This window comes from Rhinoraja longicauda, chromosome 1, assembly GCF_053455715.1.
Source record: "Rhinoraja longicauda isolate Sanriku21f chromosome 1, sRhiLon1.1, whole genome shotgun sequence".
Classification (NCBI taxonomy): domain Eukaryota; kingdom Metazoa; phylum Chordata; class Chondrichthyes; order Rajiformes; family Arhynchobatidae; genus Rhinoraja; species Rhinoraja longicauda.
The window spans coordinates 139,134,570-139,154,776 of record NC_135953.1 but is presented as its reverse complement, the minus strand read 5'-3'; the positions used below and the strand labels follow the sequence as shown (position 1 = coordinate 139,154,776).

Below are 20,207 nucleotides of genomic sequence, written 5' to 3'. Positions count from 1 at the left end.
GAAGGCAGTGGAGGCCAATTCTCTGGATGCTTTCAAGAGAGAGTTAGATGGAGCTCTTAAAGATAGCGGAGTCAGGGGGTATGGGGAGAAGGCAGGAACGGGGTACTGATTGAGAATGATCAGCCATGATCGCAGTGAATGGCGTGCTGGCTCGAAGGGCCGAATGGCCGCCCCCTGCACCTATTGTCTATTGTCTATGAAGGTGAGATTTTCTTGGCAGAAGGGCTGTGCAGTGATCACTTCTGCCTGTTCCGTTATAGGCAGATGCACATTCTCACAGTGGATTCCCACAGGTAGTCGGCCGACTTGGGGCTACTGACTATCCCGCGGTCTAGGCTTAAGCTCAGGGGTGACCGCGCTTTTGCGGTTGCAGCTCCTAGACTGTGGAACAGCATCCCTCTCCCCATCAGAACTGCCCCCTCCATCCACTCCTTTAAGTCCAGGCTCAAAACCTATTTCTACTCCCTAGCGTTTGAGGCCCTCTGAGGGGGCGCTGTGAAGTGTTTATGTATGTGCTGTTATGTTTGTGTGCCATTGTATGTTCGTTCTTAGTAGCTGAACTGATGTACAGCACTTTGGTCATCGTGGGTTGATTTAAATGTGCTATACAAATAAAATTGACTTGACTTGACTTGTTGCTGTTCTCTCCTGCCTGTCAACTGCATAATTTCCACTTTTGGCGAGTCTGTCATGCCAGTGGAACAGAATTTACTCGGGTGTGGTATTTTATTCTTTATAAAGGAAGAAACGGAAGGGCTTTAAGACCTTCCTGGTGGGGGGAAAGAAGGGTCTCTTTCAACGCTGCTCTCAGACTCTCCGTCAGTGGAATCAGACTCTCAATCTGAAGAAGGATTCTCGACCCAAAATGTCAGCCATTCCGTCTCTCCAGAGATGCTGCCTGTCCCGCTGAGTTACTCCAGCATTTTGTGTCCATCTAGGGGATTGTGATGGGGCTCTTGTCGGAATCCTAACATCCACCGGCCATTGTCCACCTTCCAAACTCGAAGAGACTTCCCGATCATCAGCATTCATCATTGCCTTGAATGAGATGAGCTATTGTGGTCGTGATCAGGAATTGTCCTGGAGTGAATGGCTTAACATCACAGATACAATGAATCAGGATGAAAGGTTTTGCATCGTGTGGCTATTAAATGAGCAAAAATCATATTTGAATGATGGTACGGCACACAATATAATTAAACATTTTTGTGAAGTTGGACGTTGCATATACACCGATCAGCCAAAACATTATGACCACCCACCTAATATGCTGTTGGTCCTCCGTGTGCAGCCCCATACGCAGCAGGGTGCGATGCACTGTGTATTGGGACACATTCCTCCCGTGACCACCATTAACATTTTCTGTGACTTGTGCCACAGTCGACCTTCTGTCGGTTCGGACCAGACGGGATAGCCTTCGTTGCCCTCGCGCATCGATGAGCCTTGGGCGCCCAACACCCTGTCTGTCGCCGGTTTGTGGTTTGTCCCTCCTCGGACCACTGTCGGTAGGTACTCACCACTGCTGACCGGGAGCACCCCACAAGCCTTGCCGTTTCAGAGATGCTCTGACCCAGTCGTCTGGCCATAACAATTTGGCCCTTGTCAAAGTCGCTCAGGTCTTTACTCCTGCCCATTTCTCCTGCATCCAACACATCAACTTCATGAACTGAAGTTCTTGAAGGGCAGCTTGCAGCCCAGTGGTATGAACATTGACTTCCCCAACTTTAGATAGTTCCTCTGTCCCTCTCTTCCCCTCCCCCTTCCCAGATCTCCCTCTATCTTCCTGTCTCCACCTATATCCTTCCTTTGTCCCGCCCCCCTGACATCAGTCTGAAGAAGGGTCTCGACCCGAAACGTCACCCATTCCTTCTCTCCTGAGATGCTGCCTGACCTGCTGAGTTACTCCAGCATTTTGGGAATAAGTACCTTCAAGAACTGACTGTTCACTTGCTGCCTAATATATCCCACCCCTTGACAGGTGCCATTGTAACAAGATAATCGATGTTATTCACTTCGCCTGTCAGTGGTCATAATGTTTTGGCTGATCGGTGTATGTGCAGCTATTCATCCTGTTTGCTCAATACTGCGTGTATGTTTGCATGATATCATTCTGAATGATCAGTCCGAAGAATGTTCTCGACCCCAAACGTCACCCATTTCCTCTCTCCTAGATGCTGCCTGACCCGCTGAGTTACTCCAGCATTTTCTGATACCTTCATTCTTTCCTTCCCTCTCCAGAAACACAGCTCCTCAGTACCATGCAGACCAATGATGCGAATGCAAGTGACTGCTTTGAAACAAGGACTGTGGCGAAGCAGCAAACCAAACAAGTTAGTTTCACTTCTCCTGCTACAATGTATCTCCTTTGGTGAACTTTCCAACTTGAAATGTTGGCTTATTGTTTGAGCTTGTCTGAAGTGTGAGTTTAACAGTGCCAAGAGTGCGATTGACTCACGGATTAAAGACCAAAATGCATTTGACTTAAGTTATTGTGACCACTACCTCCCTGTCCCACATTTACTTTACTTATCATTAGTTTGTGAATAATTTGTTTAATTTGCTTGCTGGCAAGAAATCGTAGGACAGCATGTGTGGCACGGTGGCGCAGCGGTGGAGTTAGACAATAGACAATAGGTGCAGGAGGAGGCCATTCGGCCCTTCGAGCCAGCACCGCCATTCAATGTGATCATGGCTGATCATTCTCAATCAGTACCCCGTTCCTGCCTTCTCCCCATACCCCCTGACTCCGCTATCCTTAAGAGCTCTAGCTAGCTCTCTCTTGAATGCATTCAGAGAATTGGCCTCCACTGCCTTCTGAGTTGCTGTTACAGCGGCATAGACCCAGGTTCGATCCCGACTACGGGTGCTGCCTGTACGGAGTCTGTGCGTCCCCCCCCCCCCCCCCTCCCGTGACCTGCATGGGTTTTCTCCCAGATCTTCGGTTCCCTCCCAGCGCCAAAGACACACAGGTTTGTTGGCTAATTGTCTTGGTGTAAATGTAAAACTGTTCCCAGTGTGTGTAGGGCAGCGTTAATATGCGGGGATCGCTGGTCGTTGCCGACTCGGTGGGTCGAAGGGAGTGTTTTTGCGCCACCTCTCAAAACTAACAAACGAAACTAAGCTGAAATTGTGGCTTTGGAGCTGGTCCAGAGGGAAGGGCTTTGAGTCCAGAACCAGGGGCCACAGTTTAAGAATAAGGGGTAGGCCATTTAGATGAGGAAAAACTTTTTCAGTCAGAGAGTTGTGAATCTGTGGAATTCTCTGCCTCAGAAGGCAGTGGAGGCCAATTCTCTGAATGCATTCAAGAGAGAGCTGGATAGGGCTCTTAAGGATAGTGGACTCATGGGGTATGGGGAGAATGCAGGAACGGGGTACTGGTTGAGAATGATCAGCCATGATCACATTGAATGGTGGTGCTGGCTCGAAGGGCCGAATGGCCTCCTCCTGCACCTATTGTCTATTGACTTTGGCCCCCCTCGATTCGAGTGTCTCTCGACGTGTACTTTTTTACACTCCATACATTCCTCTTGTACTGCAAGGCTGGAGGTTGCAGTCAGGAGAGACAATAAACATAGAAACTAAGTCATGTAACTTATACAGATTGTGTCTGCATCATTAAAGTAACTTCTCCTGAGTTTGTCTGACCTGCAGTGCTGGGCAACCTGATCCAATATCTGGTTTTCCACATCAGCAGCCACATATTTGCGTCCTACAGACACCCTTTCTGAGTCTCGTGACAAATTGAGCAACAGTTTCGCCCTCTTCCTGTTTTGTTTTGCGGAATAAATGGCATTGGGCACCACCACATAATGACTGTTCAATGCATCAACGGCTTTCTTATAGTCTTCCTTCATTCCGGTGTCAGGGAGTGTTTTAAACATTTCTCGAACCGCTGGCCCTGCGGTGAAGAAAAGCAACGCTCTCCGCTGCCCCCTGCTGGCCCCGGCGTACTCTCGCTCATCAAGAGAGAGCCCGCGACTGTCGGCGTAGGCCTCGAGTCCCTCCGGCCACGCGTTCCACTTCACGCTGACGGCACTCGCATCACCCGTCGGATCAAAACGTGGAACTCCGCTAAGAAGTGCTAAGAAATCAGCTTCAGCGACTGCCCTTATGACCTTTTTCTAACCTTTTTCCAGCACGTAGCCACAGATTCAGAATCCAAAATATCCAAAATCCAGAATATCCAAAATATCCTCATCGCCAATGTCACATCTCCGCCTCCGATGGAATATGATGCAGACACAGTCTGTATAACTTACATTACTTAGTTTCCATGTTTATTGTCTCTCCTGACTGCAACCTCCAGCCTTGCAGTACACAACAGGCACACCTTCCCACTCTCCAGTCACCTGATACAAATAGACAATAGGTGCAGGAGTAGGCCATTCGGCCCTTCGAGCCAGCACCGCCATTCAATGTGATCATGGCTGCGCCACCGTGCCAGGGCGGCACGGTGGCGCAGCGGTAGAGTTGCTGCTTTACAGCAAATGCAACGCCGGAGACTCGGGTTCGATCCTGACTACGGGCGCCGTCTGTACGGAGTTTGTACGTTCTCCCCGTGACCTGCGTGGGTTTTCTCCGAGATCTTCGGTTTCCTCCCACACTCCAAAGACGTACAGGTTTGTAAGTTAATTGACTGGGTAAATGTAAAAATTGTCCCGAGTGTGTGTAGGATAGTGTTAATGTACGGGGATCGCTGGGCGGCCCGGACTCGGTGGGCCGAAGGGCCTGTTTCCGTGCTGTATCTCTAAATCTAAAAATCTAAAAAAATCTATTCTCAAAGGTCACTACTGGGGTATGGGGAGAAGGCAGGAACGGGGTACTGATTGAGAATGATCAGCCATGATCACATTGAATGGCGGTGCTGGCTCGAAGGGCTGAATGGCCTCCTCCTGCACCTATTGTCTATTGTCACGATATTTACATAACATCATCATGACACATCGTCAAATTCCATGGAGCGCAGAAGGATGAGGGGAGATCTTACAGAGGTGTATACAAAATCATGAGAGGAATAGATCAGGCGGATTCACACAGTCTTTTACCCAGTGTAGGGGAATCGAGGACCAGTGGAGGTTCAAGGAGAAGGGGAAAAGATTTAATAGGAATCCGAGGGGTGACTTTTTCACACAGTAGAGGGGTGGGTGTGTGGAACAAGCTGCCAGAGGAGGTAGTTGAGGCTGGGACTATCCCATTGTTTAAGAAACAGTTGGACAGGTATATGGATAGGACAGGTTTGGAGGGTCACAGACCAAGCGCAGGCAAGTGGGACTAGGGTAGCTGGGACATTGTTGGCCGGTGTGGGCGAGTTGGGCCGAAGGGCCTGTTTCCACACTGTATCACTCTATAACCTAAAAGATCACCCCTCATCCTCCTATGCTGCACCCTGTCCATCATTTCTATGACATGTTGCCCAAAACAGAACACAATACTCTAAAGGTAACCTCACCATTGTCTTGCATAACTACAACATGACCTCCCAACTTCCACACTCAATGCTCTGACTGATGAAGGCCAAAGTGCAGAAAGCCTTTTCGACCCCCCCATCTACCTGCGTTGCCACTTTCAAGGAACCATGCACCTGCACTCCTAGATCCCTCTGCTCTACAACACTCCCCAGAGGCCCTACCATTCGCTGTGTAGGTCCTGCCCATGTTAGTGTTCCCAAAAGGCAAACACCCCACATTTGTCTGTGTTCCATTCTAGGTTCTTGCTAACCAAGCTCAATCATTTTCTTCCTTGACAAAAGGTTGTTTCACTTTTAATTATTTGCATCTTTTTGCCGGAATTTCAGTTCCAAAGTGCAATGAGATTATGCAGATTGTAAACAGTGCACCTTGAACCAGTCTTTGTGGAACATGAGTTTGTCGGGGTGAATCATGAAATTCTTCTCCCAGTTACTGTGCTGGGAATATTTATCAATAGCACTGTATCAGTGGAGATTTAAGATCTCCATTGAATTTAGATTTAAGGTTTGCAATTGGTAAAGGCGGCACGGTGGCGTGGCGGTCGAGTTGCTGCCTTACAGCGAATGCAGCGCCGGAGACCCGGGTTCAATCCCGACTACGGGCGCTGTCTGTTCGGCATTTTGTGCGTTCTCCCCGTGACCTGCGTGGGGTTTCTCCGAGATCTTCGGTTTCCTCCCACACTCCCAGGACTATAAAGTTTGTAGGAAAATTGTCCCTAGTGGGTGTAGGATAGTGTTAATGTGTGGGGATCGACCATCGATGGAGACAGGAGACAGGGGTGTTCCTCTCCTCCTAAAGTCCACCACTAACTCCTTCATCTTGTCGGTGTTGAGCTGCAGGTGATTCAGCCCACACCACTCAACAAAGTCGTTGACCACACCTCTGTATTCAGCTTCCCTCCCCCCACTGATGCAGCCCACAATTGCAGAGTCATCTGGAAACTTCTACAGATGGCAGGATACAGAGTTGTATCTCAGTTACAAGTCCGAGGTGCGGATGGTGAACAGGAAGGGAGAGAGGACCGTCCCGTGTGGGGCCCCTGTGTTGCTCACCACCGTGTCCGAGACACAGTTCCGTAGCCTGACATATTGTGTTCCCTCCATAACTCCCTGGTCCACTCGTCCCATCCCACCCAAACCACCCCATCCCCGGGCACTTTCCCCGGCAACTGCACGAGATGCAACACCTGTCCCTTTACCTCCGCCCTCAACTCCATCCAAGGAAGAACTTTTTCAGTCAGAGAGTGGTGAAGGTGTGGAATTCTCTGCCTCAGAAGGCAGTGGAGGCCAGTTCATTGGATGCTTTCAAGAGAGAGCTGGATAGAGCTCTTAAGGATAGCGGAGTGAGGGGGTATGGGGAGAAGGCAGGAACGGGGTACTGATTGAGAGTGATCAGCCATGATCGCATTGAATGACGGTGCTGGCTCGAAGGGCTGAATGGCCTACTCCTGCACCTATTGTCTATTGTCTATTGTCTATTGACCCAAACAGTCTTTCCAGGTGAGTCAGAGGTTCACCTGCACCTCCTCCAACCTCATCTATTGCATCCGCTGCTCCAGATGTCAACTTATTTACATCGGCGAAACCAAACGCAGGCTCGGCGATCGTTTCGCTCAACACCTGCGCTCGGTCCGCGTTGGCCAATCTGATCTCCCGGTGGCTGAGCACTTCAACTCCCCCCCCCACTCCCAGTCTGACCTTTCTGTCATGGGCCTCCTCCAGTGCCATAGTGAGGCCCACCGGAAATTGGAAGAACAGCACCTCATATTTCGCCTGGGCAGCTTGCAGCCCAGTGGTATGAACATCGACTTCTCCAACTTTAGATAGTCCCTCTGTCCCTCTCTCCCCCTCCCCCTTCCCAGTTCTCCCTCTATCTTCCTGTCTCCACCTATATCCTTCCTTTGTCCCGCCCCCCTGACATCAGTCTGAAGAAGGGTCTCGACCTGAAACGTCACCCATTCCTTCTCTCCTGAGATGCTGCCTGACCTGCTGAGTTACTCCAGCATTTTGTGAATAAATACCTTCGATTTGTACCAGCATCTGCAGTTATTTTCTTATATATTGTGGTCGTCCAGTCAGGTAGTTGGTGATCCAGGATACCTTTGGAGAATCCACCCACATCTTCGTCAGTTTGCTCCCTAGCAGTGCAGGCCGGATGGTGTTCCAAGCACTGGAGAAGTAAAAAAAACATGACTCTCATAATGCTCCAAACAGGATTACTTTTCACTCTTTAATTGGAGCCATTCATTTGCATGTCTTTGAGGGGACTCTACAAATTAAGTTGGTGTGCGGCCATTCACCAATAACTTGATTTTGAAAGTTTTAAATTACTTCTCAAGAATAAAAGATAAATTGAATTGATACCATTTCCTGAAAAATAATTCTGATTATATTTTGAAAGTAATTTTGAATAATGTAACATGTGATAGGTGCGTAGCCACTGGCCCTTCGATTCATCTTCTCCAAATTCAAGACTGTGCATTCTGCTGGTGCTATTTGAACAGGTTGCAACCTTCCTTCGCCATTGCCTTTGATGGGCATTACCTTTACGAGCTGTCTTTTGGAGTTCATACTGACTTGCCTCAATCTAGTGCTGTGGGTTCTGGTGCTGCTGAGGAAGCCCGTGTGCGATTTGCAGCCTCTGTCACAGATGGGCAGGACTGACTTTGGGTCACAGCGCGGAAACAGGCCCTTCGGCCCAACTGGTCCGCTCCGACCAGCGATCCCCGCACATCAACACTATCCTACACACACTGGGGACTATTCACACATACACCAAGCCGATTAACCTACATACCTGTACATATTTGGATGTGGGAGGAAACCGAAGATCTCGGAGAAAACCCATGAGGTCACGGGGAGAACGTACAAACTCCGTACAGACGGCGCCCGTGGTCGGGATCGAACCCGGGTCTCTGGCGCTGTAAGGCACTAACTCTACCGCTGCTCAAGTTAGGAAAAGGGGACGTACAACGAGATCTGGGTGTCCTAGTGCATCAGTCACTGAAAGGAAGCATGCAGGTACAGCAGGCAGTGAAGAAAGCCAATGGAATGTTGACCTTCATAACAAGAGGAGCAAAGAGGTCCTTCTGCAGTTGTACAGGGCCCTAGTGAGACCGCACCTGGAGTACTGTGTGCAGTTTTGGTCTCCAAATTTGAGGAAGGATATTCTTGCTATTGAGGGCGTGCAACGTAGGTTTACTAGGTTAATTCCCGGAATGGCGGGACTGTCATATGTTAAAAGACTGGAGCGACTAGGCTTGTGTACACTGGAATTTAGAAGGATGAGAGGAGATCTTATCGAAACATATAAGATTATTAAGGGGCTGGACACGTTAGAGGCAGGAAACATGTTCCCAATGTTGGGGGAGTCCAGAACCAGGGGCCACAGTTTAAGAATAAGGGGTAGGCCATTTAGAATGGCGATGAGGAAAAACCTTTTCAGTCAGAGAGTTGTAAATCTGTGGAATTCTCTGCCTCAGAAGGCAGTGGAGGCCAAGTCTCTGAATGCATTCAAGAGAGAGCTGGATAGAGCTCTTAAGGATAGCGGAGTCAGGGGGTATGGGGAGAAGGCAGGAACGGGGTACTGATTGAGAATGATCAGCCATGATCACATTGAATGGTGGTGCTGGCTCGAAGGGCCGAATGGCCTACTCCTGCACCTATTGTCTATTGTCTACTGCTCAACTGTGTCGTCCTCATGTGGACTTGATGGGGTGAGTGGGTGGGAAACTTGAGGTGGTGCATTTTTTTTCCTTTATTCCCTTATTTTCTGTGTGCTCTCAACCTGTAACGTGTAGGCGCAGCGGTAGAGTTGCTGCCTTACAGCGCCAGAGACCTGGGTTCAATCCCGACTACAGGTGCTTATTCACAAAACGCTGGAGTAACATATAACATATAACATATAACAACTACAGCATGGAAACAGGCCTGTCCGGCCCTACCAGTCCACGCCGACCATTCTCCCTGACCTAGTCTCATCTACCTGCACTCAGACCATAACCCTCCAATCCCCTCCTATCCATATACCTATCCAATTTACTCTTAAATAATAAAATCGAGCCAGCCTCCACCACTTCCACCGGAAGCCCATTCCATACAGCCACAACCCTCTGAGTAAAGAAGTTCCCCCTCATGTTACCCCTAAACCTTTGTCCCTCAATTCTGAAGCTATGTCCCCTTGTTGGAATCTTCCCCACTCTCAAAGGGAAAAGCCTACCCACGTCAACTCTGTCCGTCCCTCTCAAAATTTTAAAAACCTCTATCAAGTCCCCCCTCAACCTTCTACGCTCCAAAGAATAAAGACCCAACCTGTTCAACCTCTCTCTGTAACTCAGCAGGTCAGGCAGCATCTCGGGAGAGAAGGAATGGGTGACGTTTCGGGTCGAGACCCTTCTTCAGACTGATGTCGGGGGTGGGACAAAGGAAGGATATAGGTGGAGGCAGGAAGATAGAGGGAGATCTGGGAAGGAGGAGGGGAAGGGAGGGACAGAGGAGCTATCTGAAGTTGGAGAAGTCGACGTTCATACCACCGGGCCGCAAACTGCCCAGGCGAAATATGAGGTGCTGCTCCTCCAATTTCCGGCGGGAAATGTAAATGTAAGTGGTTCTTGGTACCTACCCAATGCTTCTCTATTTTGAGTGCCAATTGGTCGGGGGTTCCCAGGGGGTCATCATGTTTATTTAAGGAGACTTAAGAAAACCAAAATCAAGGATGCTTTCCCTATCTCTTTGGTAACATCTTAATGGAACTTGGAACGGAATGTTTCAGGAGTCTGAGGTCAGGCGGATGAATGATTAGACGTAACTGAATATAATGACACAACAATGGCTTGTGAGATGATGCTGACATTGTTTTGCTTCTCTAGTCAGTGGGTTTGGACCATGTTGCAGAGGCGACACGCATGGTAATTGTTAAATGGTGTGTGCTGTCGGTAGTCATTGTTGACATCTATCTTTGTTGAGAGGTAGCTCTTGAGATATGCTAGTGGTCTATGTTTTCCATGATCTGGGCGGTCACGGTGGCGCAGCGGTAGAGTTGCTGCCTTACAGCGAATGCAGCGCCGGAGACTCCGGTTCGATCATGACTACGGGCGCCGTCTGTACGGAGTTTGTACGTTCTCCCTGTGACCTGCGTGGGTTTTCTCCGAGATCTTCGGTTTCCTCCCACACTCCAAAGACGTACAGGTACGTAGGTTAATTGGCTGGGCAAATGTAAAAATTGTCCCTAGTGGGTGTAGGATAGTGTTAATGTGTGGGGATCGCTGGGCGGCGTGGACCCGGTGGGCCGAAGGGCCTGTTTCTGCGCTGTATCTCTAAATCTAAATCTAAAAAATCTCATTGTGAGCCTCCTGCTATTGAAGGGTGGTGTTGTTTCTTTGGGAGGCAGGTTACTGGAACACCTGTGTATGGGGTTGTTAAGCACAAGGGTCGCTCTCATGTTTCAGTAAATACACCGATCGGCCAAAGCCACTGACAGGCGAAGTGAATAACATAGATTACCTTGTTACAATGGCACCTGTCAAGGGGTGGGATATATTAGGCAGCAAGTGAACAGTCAGTTCTTGAAGTTGATGTGTTGGATGCAGGAGAAATGGGCAGGAGTAAAGACCTGAGCGACTTTGACAAGGGCCAAATTGTTATGGCCAAACGACTGGGTCAGAGCATCTGTGAAACGGCAAGGCTTGTGGGGTGCTCCCGGTCAGCAGTGGTGAGTACCTACCGACAGTGGTCCGAGGAGGGACAAACCACAAACCGGCGACAGACAGGGTGTTGGGCGCCCAAGGCTCATCGATGCGCGACGGCAACGAAGGCTATCCCGTCTGGTCCGAACCGACAGAAGGTCGACTGTGGCACAAGTCACAGAAAATGTTAATGGTGGTCACGGGAGGAATGTGTCACAATACACAGTGCATCGCACCCTGCTGCGTATGGGGCTGCACACGGAGGACCAACAGCATATTAGGCAGGTGGTCATAATGTTTTGGCTCATCAGGTCATAATGTTTCGGCTGATCGGTGTAAGGTTTGCTTGGAGTTTGGTCTCCAAAGTGTCTCATTACTGTCGTAGAGTGATACGGCTTGGAAACGGGCCCTTCGGCCCAACTCGCCCACACCGGCCAACATGTCCCAGCTACACTTGTCCCACCTGCCCGCGTTTGGTCCATATCCCTCCAAACCTGTCCTATCCATGTACCTGTCTAACTGTTTCTGAAACATTGGGATAGTCCCTGCCTCAACAACCTCCTCTGGCAGCTTGTTCCATACTCCCACCACCCTCTGTGTGAAAAAGTTACCCTTCGGATTCCTATTGTCCCAGGTAAAGGAAATTTGTCCGCACAGAATTCTCAAATCCGCAAAGCCTGAGATTTGAGGGATCGGTTAAAATTTGCTCTCTCTAACAACTTATGGGAACAAGCATGTTAATAAACATCATTTTTGCTTTTTCAACTCTGGTTTCTTGATGCAGTTGCCCGATGAAGCTGCTTTGTGTTATGGAAAGTTGTAACACCATCCTTTTCTTGCAACTCATCACCCCTGTAAAGGGCTTTATTCACAAAATGCTGGAGTAACTCAGCGGGTCAGGCAGCATCTCAGGAGAGAAGGAATGGGTGACGTTTCGGGTCGAGACCCTTCTTCAGACTGATGTCATGAGGGCAGGACAAAGGAAGGATATAGGTGGAGACAGGAAGATAGAGGGAGACCTGGGAAGGGGGAGGGGAAGAGAGGGTCAGAGGAACTATCTAAAGTTGGAGAAGTCGATGTTCATACCGCTGGGCTGCAAGCTGCCCAGGCGAAATATGAGGTGCTGTTCCTCCAATTTCCGGTGGGCCTCACTATGGCACTGGAGGAGGCCCATGGCAGAAAGGCCAGACTGGGAGTGGGAGGGGGAGTTGAAGTGCTTGGCCACCGGGAGACCAGTTTGGCCAGCGCGGACCGAGCGCAGGTGTTGATCGAAGCGATCGCCGAGCCTGCGCTTGGTTTCGCCGATGTAAGTAAGTTGAGATCTGGAGCAGCGGATGCAATGGCTGCCAGTCACCTCCATTACAGTTTGATTACTGCAGGAGGGGTGATCTTTCCATCTGACGTGGAGGTGAAGCATTGGGAAGGCACCAAGGACCCCTTCCATTTTAGTTTAGTTTAATTTAGCGATGTAGCTTGGAAACAGGCGCCAAATCTTTCATTAGATTACACCCCCCCCCCCCCCCCCCCCCCCCATGAGAGCAGGAAGTAGAAGAGCATCTCAAATGGAATCTTATGTCCAGCCGACCTCTCGTACGGTAGCCTCGTGTTCCTCAGCATTCAGAGGTGGCGGGAAGATTGTGACTGCCGTGGCTCCGGGATGATCAGTTCCTCCACCGCCCGACAATAACAACCACAAGTGTTCAGGAAGGAACTGCAGACGCTGGCTTACACCGGAGAGAGACGTAAAATGCTGGAGTACCTCAGCGGGACAGGCAGCCTCTCTGGAGGGAAGGAACGGGTGACGTTTCAGGTCGAGACCCTTCTTCAGACCCCGTTGGTCGGGTCAGTGTCAGGGTCTGAAGAAGGCCCTTCGGCCCAACTCGACCATGCCAGCAATGAGACCTATCCATAGTATTCCTTCTACTGATTTCCTAACTGGTACCTGTCAAGGTTCATTTAAAGTATTTTAAGCAGTATCGGCTTCTGCCACTTCCCCTGGCAGCTCATCAAATGCAGCATTGACCTTTGTGTGTGGGGAAAAACCTGCCTGTTGGACCAGGGGCCACAGTTTAAGAATAAGGGGTAGGCCATTTAGAACGGAGATGAGGAAAAACTTTTTCAGTCAGAGAGTTGTGAATCTGTGGAATTCACTGCCTCAGAAGGCAGTGGAGGCCAATTCTCTGAATGCATTCAAGAGAGAGCTCTTAAGGATAGCGGAGTCAGGGGGTATGGGGAGAAGGCAGGAACGGGGTACTGATTGAGAATGATCAGCCTTGATCACATTGAATGGCGGTGCTGGCTCGAAGGGCCGAATGGCCTCCTCCTGCACCTATTGTCTATTGTCTATCATGTTTCATTTTCACCCCTCTCACCGTGAACCTATGCTCTAACCTATCTTCTAACCTCATCTCCCGCACCCTGTGTTCCCAATGTGACCTCTACATCGGCGAGCCCAAACGTAGACTCAGCGGCTGTTTGACCGAACACTTGCGCTGGGTCCGCCAGGGCCTACTGGATCTCCCGGTTGCTAACCATCAGCCATTTCAACTCCGCTTCCCGTTCCCACACTGTCCCATGCTATCCCATGTCTCCTCCATTGCCAGAGTGAGGCCACACACACACTGGAGGAACAGCACCTCGTATTCCACTTGGGTAGCTCACAACTCAATGGTACGAGCGTTGAATGCTCCGATTTTAGATAGCTTGCCAGACACCGCCTCGCCCTTTATTCCCCTCTTCCACTTCTTCTGTTGAAGGACTGGAGCGACTAGGCTTGTATACACTGGAATTTAGAAGGATGAGAGGGGATCTTATCGAAACATATAATATTATTAAGGGGTTGGACACGTAAGAGGCAGGAAACATGTTCCCAATGTTGGGGGAGTCCAGAATCATGGGCCACAGTTTAAGAATAAGGGGTAGGCCATTTAGAACTGAGATGAGGAAAAACGTTTTCAGTCAGAGAGTTGTGAATCTGTGGAATTCTCTGCCTCAGAAGGCAGTGGAGGCCAATTCTCTGAATGCATTCAAGAGAGAGCTGGATAGAGCTCTTAAGGATAGCGGAGTCAGGGGGTATGGGGAGAAGGCAGGAAAGGGGTACTGATTGAGAATGATCAGCCATGATCACATTGAATGGCGGTGCTGGCTCGAAGGGCCGAATGGCCTCCTCCTGCACCTATTGTCTATTCTGTGTACCACACCTAGACTCGCACTGATTTCTCCCCACCCTTTCCTCTCCCACCTACCGTCCTTCCTCTTGCTTTCCAATTCACAACTCTCCCAGCCTTGCCTCACACATTTAGTCTTTTTACCTCTGGTCTTTGTTCAACCATCTGCCTATCCAACCCCCTCTCCCCCCCCCCCCCCACCTGTATCCACCTATCACTCGCCAAGCTTTGACGTGCCCCTCTCAGTTCCGGCTTTTGTCCCCCCCCCCCCACCCTTCCAACCACAATCAGTCTTGAGGGGATCCAATGCAAAAGTGAGGCAGGTGAGAGGCTGGGAATCGGTGTGGACGGTGATGAAAGAAAGTTTAACGGTGAAAATAGGCAGGAGCAGAGCAGAGAGCAAGGAAGGACTGTTGGAGATGAACAAAATGTATGTGGGACTGCATCTGGCTTATTGAATACAAAGCGATGGGTAAGGCAGGTGAGCTCAGGGTGTGGATACCTATGTCCGACTGGGATGTTGTAACCATTCCAGAAGCCTGGTTGAGCGTGGTACAGGAATGGCTCAATAATGTTTCAAGGGTACATCTTAATGTTCCGGGCTACAGATGTTTCAGGAGGGTTAGAGGCGGGGGTGAAAGAGGAGGAGGGAGTGTTGCTTTATTGATTAAGTAGAAGGTCCCGGCCTTCCAAGTTCTCCGACCAGTCCGACTGTTAATCTGATTAAATTTTGATCTCTGTTTGCTTCATTGTCACCCTCTAGCTAACAATGATCTATACATGTTCCTTGAGCTGCATCTCATATGATGTCTCATTTTCACACATTGCACTTCCTTATCTCTGTGTCTCCCTCGCCCCTGGGGGCAGAGGGGGGGAGGGGGAGATAGTGGGGGAGGGGGAAGGGGTGAGGAGGGGGAGGGGAGGGGGAGGGTGGGGGGAGGGGGTGAGGGGGAGAGGGTAGGGGAGAGGGTGGGTGAGGAGGAGAGGGTGGGGGAGAGGGTGGGTGAGGGGGAGAGGGTAGGGGAGAGGGTGGGTGAGGAGGAGAGGGTGGGGGAGAGGGTGGGTGAGGGGGAGAGGGTAGGGGAGAGGGTGGGTGAGGAGGAGAGGGTGGGGGAGAGGGTGGGTGAGGGGGAGAGGGTAGGGGAGGGGGGGAGGAGAGGGTGCTGCACCAATGCAGGAGAGGTTTGGGCCCAACGGGTCCACTTGGTCTAGTTTGTGCTAAGAGGCGTGCAGGAGCAGAGGAACATGGGAGATGGGTGTACGAAGTATGAAAGTGGCAGGACAGGTTGAGAATAATGTTAATCTGGAACTACAGATACGGGCCTCTGTACTGAGAAGTGTGCGTAACCCCGAAAGGTTGCAAGTAGGGAATGCGTAAAAAGATGCTTGCAGCCCCCCGAGTAGATGGCTAATCCATCCCACATCCCTCCCAAATGTTCCTTGGTGTTTATGGGCTTATAGAACTGTTTTTATAGAACTGTGTCTCGGACAGAGTGGTGAGCAACACGGGCCCCACAGGGGACCGTCCTCTCTCCCTCCCTGTTCACCGTCTACACCTCGGACTTCAGATACAACTCCGACTCCCGCCACCTGCAGACGTTTACAGATGACTCTGGAATTGTGGGCTGCATCTGTGAGGGGAGGGAAGCTGAATGCAGAGGTGTGGTCAACGACTTTGTTGAGTGGTGTGGGCTGAATCACCTGCAGCTCACACACCGACAAGACTAAAGAGTTAGTGGTGGACTTCAGGAGGAGAGGAACACCCCTGTCCCCTGTCTCCATCGATGGTGTGGATGTGCAGTTTACCAGGGAGTACAAGTACCTTGGAGTGTACCTGGACAGTACACTGGACTGGTCCAGGTACGCTGAGGCCCTGTACAAGAAGGGACAGGGACGGCTGTACTTTTTGAGAAGGCTCTGCTCCTTCAACATCTGCAGTGGGATGCTGCAGATGTTCTACCAGTCGGTGGTAGTCAGTACCATCTTCACTGCCGTGTGCCGGGGCAGCAGGGCGAAGGCCGCGGACGCCAATGGGATTAACAAACTCATCAGGAAGGCTGGCTCTGTCCTGGGGGCGGAGTTGGATTCATGGGGAAGGGGGTCTTGGAGGGGAGGATGCCCCTCAAACTGCGGAGCATCCTGGACAATACAGCTCACCCCCTCCATGACACACTGGTCAACCTGAGGAGCACCTTCAGCAACAGACTGGTCCCACCAAGATGCAGCACAGAACGAACGCCACAGGAGATCCTTCTTCCCATGTGGCTGTCAAACTGTACAACACCTCCCCCTTCTGTCGTGGGGTAGACTGACTGATTCCTACCCCCCACCCCCTAATTTTGCACATTCCCATTTCTTTCCACTCGTCACATTAATTTCATGTTTCATGTATTTTGTGTTTTATGACCGTTGGCAGATCAATTTCCCTCCTGGGATAAATAAAGTTCTTTCATATCGTATTGGGCTGCACAAAACTCGGTTGTTTGTAAGCTGGAGAGGACCTGCACTATTTAAGAAAGGAGCTGCAGATACTGGTTTATGCAGAAGATAGATACACAATGCTGGAGTAACTCAGCGGGACCGGCAGCTTCTCTGGAGAGAAGGAATGGGTGACTACAGATCCTTCTGAAGAAGGGTCTCGATCCAGTGACGTCACCCGTTCCTTCTCTCCAAAGATGCTGTCTGTCCCGCTGAGTTACTCCAGCACTCTGTGTCCATGTTCTCCAGAGATGCTGCCTGACCCGCTGAGTTACTCCAGCACTCTGTGTCCATGTTCTCCAGAGATGCTGCCTGACCCGCTGAGTTACTCCAGCACTCTGTGTCCATGTTCTCCAGAGATGCTGTCTGTCCCGCTGAGTTACTCCAGCACTCTGTGTCCATGTTCTCCAGAGATGCTGCCTGACCCGCTGAGTTACTCCAGTGTTTTGTGAGGACCTGCAATAGTTCAATATCTTCATGGGACTTAAGAATTGAGAAAATAACAGAGGAGGGAGATCAGAATGGGCGGTCACGGTGGCGCAGCGGTAGAGTTGCTGCCTTACAGCGAATGCAACGCCGGAGACTCGGGTTCGATCCTGACTACGGGCGCCGTCTGTACGGAGTTTGTACGTTCTCCCCGTGACCTGCGTGGGTTTTCTCCGAGATCTTCGTTTTCCTCCCACACTCCAAAGACGTACAGGTTTGTAGGTTAATTGACCGGGTAAATGTAAAAGTTGTCCCTCGTGGGTGTGGGATAGTGTTAATGTGCGGGGATCGCTGGGTGGCGCGGACTCGGTGGGTCGAAAGTGCCTGTTTCCGCGCTGTATCTCTAAATCTAAAAAAAAAAAAAATCTTTGGTTTCCACCCTAGTGGGTATACGACAGTGTTAATGTGCGGGGATCGCTGGTCGGCGCGGACCCGGTGGGTCGAAAGTGCCTGTTTCCGCGCTGTATCTCCAAACTAAACCAAACGATGTATCAAATCTGATGCAGGGAAAGAGAAGGGAGAGAAATTCCTAAATCTGGGAAGTTCAACCCATTCGCTCAATTGGAATACCTTTAAAAGAAAGGTTGCAGCAGAATAAGGGGGTAGTTTACAGTCATCTACACACAGGGGTATTTAGTGATAGGTATTGCCAATCGTGCCTACCTCCTGGAAGATTAGCTTAAGCAAATGATCATTGAATACCAAATGTAACATAAACCAAGGAAAGTTGGTTCAATTCAAAAAAAATCTCAAGCACTTGAAATTTTGAAAAATGCAAAAATCTGTAAAAATTGTTTAAAGCAAATGTCTTGTCTTTCCAGGGTTTGACGTGCCATCTTCTGACTGCCTCACTCATTGGAGCTTTTGGCTCATCGTTTTTGTATGGTTACAACTTGTCAGTCGTTAATGCGCCAACAGTGGTAAGTGAATTCAAATAGAGAGAAAATATAAAGCATGTTAACAGTCACCTTGTTGTATGAAATGTTGGCCTTCGTAACAAGAGGAGTTGAGTATAGGAGCAAAGAGGTCCTTCTGCAGTTGTACAGGGCCCTAGTGAGACCGCACCTGGAGTACTGTGTGCAGTTTTGGTCTCCAAATTCGAGGAAGGATATTCTTGCTATTGAGGTCGTGCAGCGTAGGTTTACTAGGTTAATTCCCGGAATGGCGGGACTGTCGTATGTTGAAAGACTGAAGGCTTGTATACACTGGAATTTAGAAGGATGAGAGGGGATCTTATCGAAACATATAAGATTATTAAGGGGTTGGACACGTTAGAGGCAGGAAACATGTTCCCAATGTTGGGGGAGTCCAGAACCAGGGGCCACAGTTTAAGAATAAGGGGTAGGCCATTTAGAACGGAGATGAGGAAAAACTTTTTCACTCAGAGAGTTGTAAATCTGTGGAATTCACTGCCTCAGAAGGCAGTGGAGGCCAATTCTCTGAATGCATTCAAGAGAGAGCTAGATAGAGCTCTTAAGGATAGTGGGGTCAGGGGGTATGGGGAGAAGGCAGGAACGGTGAGAATGATCAGCCATGATCACATTGAATGGTGGTGCTGGCTCGAAGGGCCGAATGGCCTCCTCCTGCACCTATTGTCTATTGTCTATCTACCCTTGTGCCTCTCAACATTTTGAATGTCTGAATCAGTAGCCCCCTTGGCTTTCTTCAATGCAACAAAAACAAACATTAGCAAATTTGCAGATGATACTAAGTTGGGGGGTAGTGTGAATTGTGAGGAAGATGCAATAAGGCTGCAGGGTGACCTGGACAGGTTGTGTGAGTGGGCGGATACATGGCAGATGCAGTTTAATGTAGATAAGTGTGAGGTTATTCACTTTGGAAGTAAGAATAGAAAGGCAGATTATTATCTGAATGGTGTCAAGTTAGGAGGAGGGGGAGTTCAACGAGATCTGGGTGTCCTAGTGCATCAGTCAATGAAAGGAAGCATGCAGGTTCAGCAGGCAGTGAAGAAAGCCAATGGAATGTTGGCCTTCGTAACAAGAGGAGTTGAGTATAGGAGCAAAGAGGTCCTTCTACAGTTGTACCGGGCCCTGGTGAGACCGCACCTGGAGTACTGTGTGCAGTTTTGGTCTCCAAATTTGAGGAAGGATATTCTTGCTATGGAGGGCGTGCAGCGTAGGTTCACTAGATTAATTCCCGGAATGGCGGGACTGTCGTATGTTGAAAGGCTGGAGCGATTGGGCTTGTATACACTGGAATTTAGAAGGATGAGGGGGGATCTTATTGAAACATATAAGATAATTAGGGGATTGGACACATTAGAGGCAGATAACATGTTCCCAATGTTGGGGGAGTCCAGAACAAGGGGCCACAGTTTGAGAATAAGGGGTAGGCCATTTAGAACGGAGATGAGGAAGAACTTTTTCAGTCAGAGGGTGGTGAAGGTGTAGAATTCTCTGCCTCAGAAGGCAGTGGAGGCCAGTTCGTTGGATGCTTTCAAGAGAGAGCTGGATAGAGCTCTTAAGGATAGCGGAGTGAGGGGGTATGGGGAGAAGGCAGGAACGGGGTACTGATTGATAGTGATCAGCCATGATCGCATTGAATGGCGGTGCTGGCTCGAAGGGCTGAATGGCCTACTCCTGCACCTATTGTCTATTGTCTATTGTCTAAAGCTAGCATATCCTAAAAATAGACACAAAACGCTGGAGTAATTCATCGGGACAGGCAGCGTTTCTGGATAGAAGGAATGGGCGACGTTTTCGGCCGAGACTCTTTTGTGTTTTCCCTATTTTTCTTCACTTGAGCTATTCATATCTTCCATTCCTCTGAGTGCCAAAGAAGCACTCCATCCTGGGTCCGAATCTAGTTGGGCTGAATGGAAATGCCTGAATAGACTGAGAGCTGGCGCTGGTCATTGTAAAGCGACTCTCAAGAAGTGGGGTTATACAGACACCGAAGACATCA

General features: G+C 49.7%; 1 protein-coding gene across 5 annotated transcripts in view; it reads left to right on the top strand.

Annotated features, from left to right (window-relative positions):
• slc2a9l2 (solute carrier family 2 member 9, like 2) overlaps window positions 1-20,207 on the top strand; it is a 250,648-nt gene that overhangs the window by 6,867 nt on the left and 223,574 nt on the right. For all 5 annotated transcript variants that reach the window (XM_078407285.1, XM_078407305.1, XM_078407314.1 and 2 more), the window contains 2 exons: window positions 2,239-2,330; window positions 18,104-18,202. In XM_078407285.1, coding sequence (XP_078263411.1) covers window positions 2,239-2,330; window positions 18,104-18,202 — 191 coding nt within the window. The remainder of the gene's footprint in view (window positions 1-2,238; window positions 2,331-18,103; window positions 18,203-20,207) is intronic.